Raw genomic sequence first — 14009 nt, 5'->3', positions numbered from 1 at the left:
ACAGACAGACAAACGGACAAACGGACAGTGGAGTCTTAGTAATAGGGTCCCGTTTTTACCCTTTGAGTACGAAACCCTAAAAAGTACGTTTCTACATAATATTATACCGAATTGCCGACGGGTCTTATTTTTTAAATATATTAAGGCCCCGTAGGTTCGTGTTCTTCCCTCACTCTCACCAAGCGTAAATTTGAGCGAGATGGACGTGCGTGCTTGGGACCGCGGATATCATGTTTCTGAATTTTAATTTGTTGTAAGTTTTGACAAAAAAAACATGAGGCCATCATTCCCGATTCATAAGACAACACTTATTCCCAAAATTTCGTATGACGAAAGTATACGTTACACAGGCAGCAAGCCGGTAAGAAATGTATTTATGATTCTTCATCACTTTTACATTTCACTTTTAGATGTGCCATCAATCCCATCATCCCAATTCTCCATTTCGCTTAGACTTGCCGGTGGTCAAAACACGATTGCCGCTGACCGTGAGTCGCCGCCGCCCTTTGCGGTTTTGATTGCTAGGCGGTTAGTTTTTGGTAGTTAAAAGCTGCGAGCTTTCATGCGCTGACCTTTTCCATATTTTATTACTTTGCGCGCAGTTTCCGCGTTTCTGTTGATTTGATTGCTCAGAATGAATTTTTGATACGTTACCCGATTGTGTTTGTTTTAACAAAGTGGTAATTTAAAAGGATATCTTATTCTGATTCGAGTGCGATAATAAGTGATTTTAACTAAGTACTTAAGCTTTCAAATTGATGAACGTCATTTTGACATTACTCGCTTGGCCGTGTATAGGTATTAGATATATGTTATACACATGTTGCTGCTAGCTGTCGTACTTATGTTCGAATGGAGCTGAGAACGAAAAAAACCTTTAATGCATTATTTACTTTGACACTAGTAAAGAAACTTAGGCGCTTACACATAAATCAGCTCCTGACTCGATGAACCAGGCACCTACCTATTTTAGACCGGTCCAGCCATCAAGCACTACTAAACCATAATTATTTCATATAAATATCCAACAGTGCGAGACTGCAACCAAAAGCAACCTCACCGTATTTTTAGGGTTCCGTAGTCAACTAGGAACCCTTATAGTTTCACCATGTCCGTCTGTCTGTCCGTCCGCGGCTTTGCTCCGTGATCGTTAGTAGTGCTAAAAAGCTGTAATTTGACATGGATACATAAATCATGCATGGCGACAGAACGGTAAAATAAAAATAAAAATTTTCGCTTTAGCCCAATGGCGTGGTGAATCGTTCAAAATTAATAAATACAATAGGACACGTCAAACTGCCAACATAGCGATAAACGTCATCGTCAAACAAGTTTTACTTAAATCGCGCGTAAAGATTACACTCACACTTTTTTGTATATTTCAATTTGTATTCCATAAGGGAACCGTGTGTACTTTAACTCTACATAAATATTTCGCTTTATTTTACTTAGATCAATGTATCGAATATTTGAACTCCGTGGCGTCCCTTCTGACGTACCCTACGACGTATATTACATATACAATAAGTGGGTACTACATAAGTACCTGCTAGCTGATCATTTATGTTTCTTACAACTTTATTACAAACTTTATATAAGTTCCAAGAGAACTATGCAATTTCCTCTAAAACAGCCAGGGGTCGCGTAAATAGTGAGGCATTTGCATTTTGCAAGGAAAATTGTGACAGGAGCATTCTGTGACAGGCATTTCTCCGTTTCACAAAGCCGTTTAAGATGAATATAAAGAAAAGAAAGTACGCGTTGTCAAAATGTATAGAAAGTGACAGCTCTTCAATCGCAAGCATTCATAGGCTACGGTGACCGCATTCCATTATAGTCATTGCATGAAAACTAAATTTTGATACCTATAAGCTTTTATCAGTAGATAAGTAGTTAGTAGATAGGTGTACAAGATTTTATGTGTTTATAATTCCTATTTCGTGATTTGCAATGGTTATCCAATGTTAATAATTATCGAACTGGTCTGATGATGGACACGGAAGTTGACCACAGGAACTAAGTAAAAAACAACACAATCCCGTTGTGTTGGTAGTTTAATGTTAAAAACTAATTTTCGATAGCAAGTATAGCAACTAATTAGAAATCGTTCTGATTTTTGAAAAGGTCTTTTTAAATATTTGTATATATATATATGTAGTTACTTCGGTACATATGAAATACACTTAGGTTAGGTTATTTTTTTTATCAGGTTTAAATTAAAAAGAAACGACGATAACAAGCAAATTGATGTTGGACAGGAGGGTCAGGGGATTATTCCCCAAAAGCAATTTGAAGTGGGATTCCTGTTGGAGACTATACATTCTATGTGGTATGGTTTGTGTGGTGGATGGTGGACCCTAGGAGTAGCAACGTAAGCGATAAACTCAGTTGTGTGAGTTTTACAGCACGGCCAGAAAATCTTGGTCTACGTGTACCGCGCTCGCTACTACCAGGGTATAATAATATGTATAGAGTAGTAGTAACTTTAGATACAATGAAGACCAGATCAGTCAATCCGCATGCTTAATGAAGTAGCAGCTGCAGGCTGCAGATAGGCTACCGTCACTTCTCTAGTAGCACAGTACGTAAACTGTGCTACTACTGCAACCAGTTTACTTATTTATACGTAGCGGGATGTTTTATTTGCCCGCCACTGCCGTAGCAAGACGCATTTAACACAGTTCGGTGTATAGTAAAAGGTCGTACGAGTTTGATTTATTTATTAAAAAACAACATTTCATAAAGTTGATTTACCGATTAAATATGTTACATAAGATGTTCTTCTTCATATCTGAATTGTTCGTCTGAATATTTAATAATGAACAGTTTAAAAAAATGTTCGAAATTTCCTTAAAGTGGAGTCAAAATTGGAGCAAGGTAGGACCATTTTACGGTATGGTATTTGTTTGCATGAAAACTAGCCAAAACGGGTACCCCCAGTTGTCACTTAGTTGACAAAAATATTACAATCATTGACCGAGCGAAAGCGAAAGTATCTGTTTCAGCTTGGGTAAAAATGCTTTCGTTTATCCGGATGTTCTCTACAGGTTCGTATTTCCCAACCGATTCTGGTGAAATTTGGTGAGCTGATTCGATAATCACATAAATATTTTTTCTTGATTCAGTTTTTCTCGTGAGGTCCACTACACCTCATAGAGCCACTAAGTAGTTGTCTAACTAAGAAACTCCTCAATTCCGGAATACTTTTACATAATTAGACGTTATCGATCACTAAACAAACTGAGGTTAGATCTCCATGTAATAGACGTAGTGTTTGCATTCTATTGTATTGGCTCGGCGGTAACAATGGCGCAGTCCGGATTGCATTGGAATATCGCAGCATCGCGGAACTTTGTGCTCGATAAAAGTTATATGAGGGAAGTATAGTACACGATTGCCATCTTTTTCTCGACAATCTGTTTATACCGAGTTGTAACAAGCAATGTGAATGCAAAATTGTACTAAAAAAGGAAACACATAATTTGTAGTTCGTAATAATCTTTGTAGCTAAAATAACCTCAAAATACTAAGGCACATATAGGGAAATTGTGCCATACCATAAATACCATAATATACAGAAATTCATTATTATACTAATTTATATAATTATAAATGAGACGAACAATATTTAACAGACATTTTCTAGCCCAAATTCTATCGAGCATACTTCGTGTAGGTAAGTGTTCAGTCATTTGGCTAAGCTTGCTTAATACCCATAGGGCCACTTGCACCATTCACTAACACTGGGTTAACGGTTTAACCGGTTAACCCTGGGTTAGTGGGATAATGCAAGTGGCGCTTAGTAAAATTTCGTTTAATATAATTTGATTCTAATGAGAGCGCTGGTGGCCTAGCGGTAAGAGCGTGTGCTACTTCAATCCGAAGGTCGCGGGTTCAAAACCCGGTTCGTAGCAATGAGTTTTCGGAACTTATGTACGAAATATTATTTGTTATTTACCATTAACTTTTCGGTGACGGAAAAACGTCGTGAGAAAACCGGACTAATCCCGACAAGACCTAGTTTACAGTGTTTACACTCTGGGTTGGAAGGTCAGATGGCAGTCGCTTTCGTAAAAACTAGTGCCTACGCCAATTCTAGGGATTAGTTGTCAAGCAGACCCCAAGCTCCCATGAGCCGTGGCAAAAATGCCGGGATAATCGACACACATTAAAACTAAAAATGAAGATTTATAAAAATACGATAAAATGTATTTAAATATGGATAATTTTTTTTTTATTTGCATTAATTATTTTTATGATTTTGATCCATGTTCTTTCACTGATATGCGTTAAACGGTTGCCCTATAAAGCCCTCTAAACGAGAGTAGGCAAAAACTAGTGGCGCCATCTAATCGAGAATCAAATTTTAGGGATTCTCGAGGCACGTTTTTTCCTTAGACTGTATCCATCTATTACGGAGTTATATCTATTTTTGATAATAGGTTCTATGCTTTTATACATGTTACTATATACTCTTATAAATAAAAATAATAATATCACTTACTTGTTGCGCTCACTTCAGGCCCTAGGGACTCGAACACCTTGCCAAAACTTAGTTTCAGCAAACGATCTGAATCTGTAACAAAAATGAATATATAAACGGTCATGAGGAAACAGCGCCATCTCACGTCGCACACTTAAAAATAATAAAACGGATAGCAACGTTTCAGCTGGCTTCAGCGGAGTCAACATGATTTTCAGAACTTCTCTCAGTGCAGACGATTTTCAACAGATGGCGTGCAAAGCAATATTCTTAAGCCGGTACGTTGCGTTTCTACATAATATATATAATATATATACAAGAAAATAACAATACAAAAATAGTCGAGGCTTAATCGTTGAGACGTTATATTTTATTGTACATACTATATCTTTTACATCGCGTGAGAACAAGTTTGATTTAGGGTTTATTTTAAGCTTGCCCAGGTATTAATATTTCGTGGAACTCGTAAATAAAACTAGGGTGCTATTTCCAGTGCTTCTGAAATAAGCACAAGGGGCCATCTGGACCTTAGCCAAAATTCCTATTCATACCTTGCTGGCTCTGCTCGCAAATTTAACCGGATCGGTCGCATTTATTACAAGACGCTTCCAACGAATTGGAATGTAAATTGAATAAGAATTTAACAAAATTAAGTATGTTTTCGCTCAGAAATATAATATATTTTTAAAAGTTTTGCATCTGATGTTTCCGATTTCATATTTTGAATTGAATGACATCTTTAAGTTAAATGTTTTAGAGTATACTCTAAAACATTCAACTCAAAGAGTTATATTGAATTGAATGACATCTTTGAGTTGAATATTCAAAATATGATATCGGAAACATCAGATGCAAAACTTTTGAATAGTTAAAAAATAATTTGACGAACTGATTATATAGCAGCAATTAATCATACCAGCTGCCGTAGAGTCAGGAGGCGGCTGAAAATGAAAGGTGGCAGCAAAGCCCTGCCCCGGAGTGGCGGAGTTCGCGGTGAACTGCAGCAGCAGCGAAGGTCCCGTTGAGAGCACCTCGTAACCTAGGACAAAGTGGTCATTAGAAATGCGAATTCCTTCTATTTTTCGCCGAATGATTTTTACATTAGGTTTTCGCCAAGATAGGCTCTTTATTTTTTTTTAACCCCAGTGTTGAGAAATATGTTAGGAAATATGAACGAACCAAATCCCAGGACGAGGAACTGCTGCTTTAATAGTTTTATCTTAGCTCGTATTATCATATTATGCTAATATAAATAGGTAAGTACATAAATACGTCAGAAAGTTATGCGGGCAGATTTTTGTGTAGTTGAAAGAAAACATTTCTATTTATTTTTACTGTTATTGTGCTAAGTTGCTCAACTTTCCATAAAAACAGGACACTATTTTACTGAATGGCGAAATTTTCTAAATATACCCTATACTAGCTCAAAAAAGGTCTATAAAATATAGCAGTTTAGTGCTCCTAGGCACCATGTCGCGCTATACAAAGGTAGTCAAGTTACGAATAATTGAACGATCATTAGCATTACTCATTCAGTGGCATGCCACGGCTCGCTACGACGACAAAGTAATACTACATAGCTCCTACACAATCAATACGTCGCTGTACTTTGGGCAAACTATCTATGTATATTGTTATCGCATCGCATGTAGGGTGAGCCAATAATAGCCAATGATAATTAAATGTCCTTTAAAGTATCAGTTGCCTCTATTTTTGTAGGAAAGTTACCACTGCTGCACTAAATAATGTTGGAAGGGTTAACCATTGGAAGGGGACCGATTTAATTGCGTTTAAACTTTGAATAGTACCTACCTATAGTATGAGATTAGTACCAGATTTTTTCATCTAGTGACCATATTCAGATGGATTAGTAAGAAAGTAGCCACCTAATATAATGCTGCTTTTTGTGGTGGCTGACATGAGGGAGGAGACAGATGTTAATGCAAGCATCACCTGTTAGTTCGTTACACAGCATTGCAATGGCGGGAGCAGTGGTGTCTTTGCCATCGAAGATCTTGATGATGTCCGCTCGCCGGAGACAACTGTAAAGACCACAATACTTATGATGAAACATTTCATTTTTTAACTAACTCTTTTATCATACCCCGAGCGCAAGCGGTGTAAGCGGCGTGTGGAAGCGGTGGTGATCGAGTGGATATGACGTCCTACTTTCAATCCGGAGGTCGTGGGTTCAAATCCTGGCTCGGACAAATGAGTTTTTCGGAACTAAATATACCACTAGCTTTTCGGTGAAGGAAAACATCGTGAGGAAACCTGCATACATCTGCGAAGAAATTCAAAGGTGTATGTAAACTATCTGAAGTCTCCAATTCACATTGGGCTAGCGTGGGGACTATAAAAAAAAAATTGGCCAAACCCATCGCGCATGAGAGGAGGCCTGTGCCCAGCAGAGGGACGTATATAGGCTGAATTATTATTTTATTATTGTGTATGTTTTACATTATTATGTAGAGTGATATCATTGTGCCAACTGCAAACAGTGCTTTTATATCATTTTATATTCGGGCGCATGCGGGTGAATACGGCATATTAGGTTAGGTCAGTATTTACCCGGGTTTTAAGAATTTCGTAGTAAACCAAGATCTAAAGCCACGGCTCCAAGCCCGACGATGACGAGGACAATTTATAAAGTACAATAAATCACTATCTATTTTAATTGCTACTTTAGTGCTACTTTTTTTCTAAGGATGGTACTATAAGTAGTAGGTAGTAACTATAAGTAGTAAGTACTATAGGTAGTAGTAGTAGGTAATTGATTAATTAATAATTAAATTAGTTAACACTTCGATTCTGCTTTTAAAAATTGTTTAGTAGATGCATTGTGCAATTGCGAAAATAATTTGCACAACACAGAGCGCCTTAGGTCACGATTAGTGATGTGGTGTTACCAGTAAATTTTCCAAGGCGAGTAAATTCCAACCACCAATATTTTTGTGTCGTTTCGTTTTTGGAAACATGTTCAAAATGGTAGAAATTGGCATAAAGGACTTAGTGCCAGTAGTGTCTATAGCCGCGTTCACATTTGTCTGTCGTGTTGTGTTGTGATGCATCAGAGCGGTATCGGTTTCATACATTTAATATGGATGCGTTCACATTTCTCTGATGCCTTGTGTTGTGACGGCTTGTGTTGTGTCGCATCACAAGCGATCCCGGTCCGCGTCAGGACGGGTGAGGTGCGGGGGGCGGTGCATCGACACGACACAGCGCATCGGACTAGTGTGCACACGCCAGTGTTGTGTTGTGACGCGTCAGAGCCGCATCAAATATGGACGAGGAGCTGTTTATTGAATACGTACGACAATTTAGAAGCGTTGCCAGCGCCAATAATTACATATCTTCTTCAACATCTGAATCTGAATCAGATGATTCTTGAAAAAACATTGCGAATGTGTTAACTCTCCGAGAGCCAAGACGGAACTGATAAAAAAATCCGTCATAATGCGTCAGAACACGTCAGATAGATGTGAACAGTATGCCATCACGACAGAGAGCATCACAACACAACACGACAGACAAATGTGAACTCGGCTTATGGAACTTGAGACCATTGTGAGTTCGCTGTAATAATGAATCGACGAAGCATGCATTTTATATTTTGTAATTTTTTGAGCTTGTGAAAGTTATCGTTATCGTTACAGCTCACAGAGCCACTAGTTTATCATATATATTTTTTCTCAAAAGTATCTTAGGTACATAATTAAATATTTAATAACAAGCGAGGTAAAGATAAAATTATGATTTGTATTCGTATTTAACAAAGGTAATGCCATAAGAAAAGTAAAAACATGTCCTAATTCACAGACATTGCATTTATTGGTTTTTGGTAACGTTACTGGTAAAAATGGTAATTTAACTACTAGTATATTTCCCAAATGGGAAATTACTAGTAACGGTTATTTACTGCCGGCACAACACTAGCCACGGTGCAGTAATAAGTGCGAAATAACAATTAGGAACTGACAGCGCTGTAGCGGTGTATGTATTTATGCCGTTCGATTAATTATGGCGTGTGTACCTAAATAGTGAATAATTAGCAAAAACTTGTAAACTAAGCGTGTTTCGCCTACGAGTTATATATATTTTAGGAATTAGTTAACGAAATTTATAGAGAATGCGTATAATTCACGATAAAAGCAATCGCGTTAATAGTTTATCGAATTTATTCGCATTTAAACGTTTTTTGTAAATAGTTATGAGTAAATATATTTTAAGTTTTTTTACGGTGCCTCAATGTTGTAGATTTAAGGTAAACAAATAGTTATGCGTTTATTTTGTCCACTATAAGATAACTATTAAATTATGGATCTACCGCACCGCACCGTACCGTAAAGTCCTTTCAAGTGATGCTAGGTTAATTTAGTTAGGAGTTCCGTCCTCTCCAGACCGTTCCGTGCAAATTCCTTCACTGAAATGGTCCAGTTCGGTGTGGTGGGCAAGTATTTATGTTATAGAACTACTAGTTACCACACGGTTCATAGTTTTGTACAAAGCTACTAATTAAGTTATGTAAAATATGATTGCTGTCTGTGTTTTTGGGCAGTTATTTATTAATACGATTAAAAGTGGAAAACTGAATGGATGATACGTATGCAATGCCGTAATTCGTGCCATTCGGCAGCACTTGCGCATCATCGAGTTAATTGCCCGAGCTCGTTGTTTATCGTGCGACTCATTACTAGGATGGGGCCAGTGCATTATTTAATTATTAATGGTGAAATAATATATATTTTACTAATACGCAGAAAAAACGATGTTTTTGAAAGTACAATACAAAAATGATGATATCTCCGTAACTTGAAATTGTCAAGAGGACCCTTATGTTATGGAAAACCACAAACTTATAAATATCAATCGCAAACTTGTGTATAAGTATAGACACGTTAATTCTAAGTACATAGACCAGGGCTACAGATAAAATTTATGAATTTTTTAACTAATGGTATGGGAGTTTATCGATGCGAAATTTCGCACACGATATAAATTAAATAAATTATCAGAATGGTCAGTTTCAATTATCCAGATATATTTGTCGATTGCAAATATGCTGCTGATGAGTGAACGCGAGTTAGGTGTAGGTTATACGTGTAATACTGTAGGTACCTACAGTGATAAAGGTTGTGTCGCATACACACGCTACACTTAATTTCTCTACAATTCTCACACACTATTTCGAAGGAATTCATTGATGAATTGTAAACCGGCCGATAAGATCCTTTTTAAATGTATTCTTACGATTTACTTTATATTTATTTTGTACCATATGCCCAAATATATATTTATTTGAGTAACAAGAAGAAGAATGAAACTACTTACTTATTACGCGATTTCTTTTCTCAGTTTAGTACAAATCTCGCGCTAGCTCATGAAACCTATTATATATTATACGTATATATATATACCGGTTATGAATCCATTGGTTCCTAATATGTATAAACTGGTCTCATCGTCATAGTACCTACTTCATGAACATTGCGCTCTTTCCAATACCGTAAAAGTTAATTCCCGCCATTTCTCGTGTCAATATTGAATTTCCCGCTTAATGCATAACGCTGCATAATCGCAGTTCCGCTCGTTACATTGTAAGTTAGTGGACCGAGCGATTTTTACGGGCGATTTTATGAGTTTTATGAGTACGTCGTTGCGCGGCGCTCGTCGAGTGACATTCAATACCTACTTTAGAACCGATTACGATAATACGACAAGTCGTTCTACTGCCAACCACGACGTGTCATGAAACTGGTAGGATAAGGTATACTTTTCATTCTTTCGTAAAGTCATCATCATCATCTTCGTCGCGTTATCCCGGCATTTTTGCCACGGCTCATAGGAGCCTGGGGTCCGCTTGACAACTAATCCCAAGAATTGACGTAGACACTGGTTTTTACGAAAGCGACTGCCATCTGAACTTCCAACCCAAAGGGTAAACTAGACCTTATTGGGATTAGTCCGGTTTCCTCACGATGTTTTCCTTCACCGAAAAGCGAATGGTAAATATCAAATGATATTTCGTACATGAATTCCAAAAAACTTATTGGTAAGAGCCGGGGTTTGAATTGAACCCATGACTTTCGGATTGAAAGTCGCACGCTCTTAACGCTGGGCCACCAGCGCTCATTTTTATTCGTAGATATTTTTATTTTAGTTTGGCAATTATTGATTGATATACGTACCTGATATCACCTTTTTGAAGAGAAATTTCTTCGAAAACCACTTTCACGCGTTCTTTTGGCCTACAATGAAATTACAGATTAATATAATATTTAATAATGTATGTATGTATTTAGTAATGTATGTACATTCGATCTTCCAAAGATACGAAAATAAAGTACCGCTGCGAGCGAAAGGCAATAATTATGTGTTCTTGTTGTGGTATTGTAAAGTACTATTAACAAAACACCGAATAAAATTCAAAATGAAAACAATTTACAACCTTAAATGTGCAACGATAACGATGCGTGTAATGTGCACACTGCTGCATACGCTGTTGGTGTCTCCACCAAATCTGAATCGCGAAGTTTTGCAGTTTCTTATAATATACGAGTACGAGTACATAAGAATGATTTTCTGCGTATATTTCAGACGTTACCAATGAAAATATTTGTGTGAAAGATGGATAGGAGAGTTAGGATATACAAGCATACGATAATCTTTGACTAAACTGCACTGTTAGCACTGTTTATAAATATTTTCTTTTTTAAACTTCAGAAATTCTAAATCAAAGCCAGGTTGTGGCCTGGTTGTGGCCAGGTTACCGCTGTCATTGAGCTCGTATGCATTTTTAACATGTATGTCTGTTCGCCTTTCGTCTACTGCCCAACTACAAGTTTTAAAGTTTTTCGAGTTGGTCACATAAAACACAATAAAATGCAGTGCCTAGTGGTACGGGGTCGTAGCTGATGGAAAGTTGAAATTGAAAAGATGGATTGATTTCCTTAAATCAACACCCGAAGCCATCACCACATATACTCCTTATATCACGTAGGTACACACGCATAGAGATCGGTGAAAAGAAGAGAGCTGCACTTCAATCATAGCTTACAATACACTGTAAAAAGTGATATAAGGGATAAATCGTTTTATATTTCATGCTTGGTATTTCTAAAATGTTATTATTAACCTGCCGCTGAAGTGGTAAGAACATCGCACGTTGTTGGGATATATGGACGGGTAGCGAGGGCTGTAGAGTCGACCGTGCGTCGGCCGGCTGCCTGACCGACCGAAGTGGTAGTCGCATTCCGTGCCCGGGAGGTGCACGCCATCTGTCTCGAACAGACCTGAGGAGAAAGAGATATTGTATGTTAATATTGGGTACATATCAGTTTTAAGTCGGTAACTGACGTGAAATATAAATGTAGGTATTTTTTTAGTTAAATAAATATTAAGTCTTATATAGCTTTTATACTTTCAAATGTTATTAGCAAAATTAAATCTTATCATTCTAAATCTAACCCTAAACGGCTAAGGTATGCTGCTTTTTTTACTAAAGAACAATATATTTCAATTTCACGGTATGAAACATTTATCTTCCTTCTAACTTCGCTAAGTAATCTTTATACATTGAACTGTAAGTAACTTTTACCGCCTTTGGGCTATAAAGACTGTTTTAGTAGTATCAAATTATGGCCATCCAGTTGTTCCTGGGTTAATTGATCTCAATGGGGCGATTCGCCCTTCCATCTCTATAAACCTTGACTGAAACCAGTCAAAACAGCATACTAGTATTTACGACAAACTGAAGTTGAGGTTTCGTAGATTTCATCATTTTAATCCTAGTAACTGCGTCTGTGTATGTTCCATGTTTGTTTAAGACATTTTCATAAAATGTAAATTATATTAAATAAATACATGTATAATCTATAAACATCTGGTTTAATAATTAGGTACAATATTGGTAGAATATAATTTAATGCTTAGTAGGTACTTGTATATGCAATGCACTCCAAAATGTTTTCTCATACCTAAATGTCATTATTATTCAAAAGAGCAAAATGTACAGTAAGATGCAGAGATAACTAACTCCCTGCATATAAATTTGTTTGCATCAGTAAGTAAGTAAATATTCTTTATTGTGCACCATAAAGTTAAAAAATACACAGAAATCGAAATACAAGCTTAAGACTAGGTAACAACAGGCGGTCTTATCGCTAAAAACCTTTGCAGTTATATCTCAGTTATATCTGCAGCTTGTCAAAAAATCATGTCAGTAGGCATGTAGCTCTTTTGTTTTCCCGAAAGTTGAAAATAAGGGATCGAGCACACAATTTAATATTTAGTAAGGCGTGGCAGCCCTCCCTCGGATGATCCCCCAAGTGACATGTCTAGTCCCGATCTATATTGGAAACCTTTCTCGCATTAAGGTGATTTGACGAAATATACTCTTCATTCGTGTTCCAGTTTGATAAAAGTTGCGGGATATCGCAGTATTCCCAGGAGTCAATTGACCTAGAGCCACATTTGAACTTTAAAAATCCAACTTGATTTGATTTTGATTTGACATTACTTACAATGTATCTTGCGTGCATCAATAGGTATATAGGGCAAACTTTAAATTGTATTTTTTTTACTCAAGCTTTCATTGTGAATCAATTACTAACCCCAGAATTTTATCTTGTAAACTTGTGTAATCAAAAAAGTATATGTTTCATGCAAAAACAAAATATAATTGTCGAATTTCACCAAATCAATAATAACGAGGTATTTAGAAGCGAACAACGCCACGCCGCAAAGAGTGCTCTTAACCCAAAGTGTGTTCAATAAACTCGAGTTGAATACCGTTCCATAGATGTCTTAAGAAAAATGCAGTATTCGTTCTTTACCGCCGACGAAACTGTAGCGATTTACCTTTGTAAGGAGGCTGTTTGCTGCTAAGAGGATAGAAATGTTGTTGTGGATTTGTGATGGGTACCAGCGATGGTACTGTATACATTTTCCTTCATAAATCATTTTTTCACTCCCCCACTTGACTATAAGTAGATAGATTGACAGACAAGCAAACAGACAGGTAGAGTAGCACCATAAGTGTTCCTTTTCTACCTTTTTGGTACAGAATCCTAATATACATTATTGTTTCTTATACACACACACATATAAGCACACAATAATATATATAAACGTAAACACTACAGACGAAAATCCCTCAAGAGCTTTAAGAGTTTGGGCAGAACTCTGCGCGAAATGAAATAGTTTTTCAATAAAGCGCAGTTTTGAGCGGGCGGCCGGCGTTTTTCATTACTTTTTCAATACGGTCCCTTTGGAATTGACAAAAAACTTATTACGGAATACGGAGCCCTTGTTTCAGACCCCAAATGACGAAACATAACGACTTTTAGGAACAACATTACGGATGCTGTTATTTTACAGCGAAATTATTTATGCCCTGATAAATACTTAACTAATTTATTTACTTGCATACCTACCACCTGTAGTTCATTAAAATAAGTATTTTTAATCCGTACTAAACAAGGTGATTTTTGGGATGAATAATATAAATATTTACCAGATAAAT

General features: G+C 36.9%; 1 protein-coding gene across 1 annotated transcript in view; it reads right to left on the bottom strand.

The window, feature by feature from the left end:
- Window positions 1-14009, bottom strand: part of LOC134752369 (CUB domain-containing protein 2) — a 369359-nt gene that overhangs the window by 72429 nt on the left and 282921 nt on the right. Inside the window, exons 6-10 of the mRNA XM_063688053.1 lie at window positions 11622-11778; window positions 10675-10734; window positions 6437-6525; window positions 5400-5522; window positions 4505-4576 (exon numbers count right to left, since the gene is read on the bottom strand). Coding sequence (XP_063544123.1) covers window positions 4505-4576; window positions 5400-5522; window positions 6437-6525; window positions 10675-10734; window positions 11622-11778 — 501 coding nt within the window. The remainder of the gene's footprint in view (window positions 1-4504; window positions 4577-5399; window positions 5523-6436; window positions 6526-10674; window positions 10735-11621; window positions 11779-14009) is intronic.

Source organism: Cydia strobilella, chromosome 2 (assembly GCF_947568885.1).
Source record: "Cydia strobilella chromosome 2, ilCydStro3.1, whole genome shotgun sequence".
Lineage (NCBI taxonomy): Eukaryota > Metazoa > Arthropoda > Insecta > Lepidoptera > Tortricidae > Cydia > Cydia strobilella.
The sequence above is the reverse complement of the archived record's forward strand: the minus strand, read 5'-3'. Positions and strand labels throughout refer to the sequence as shown.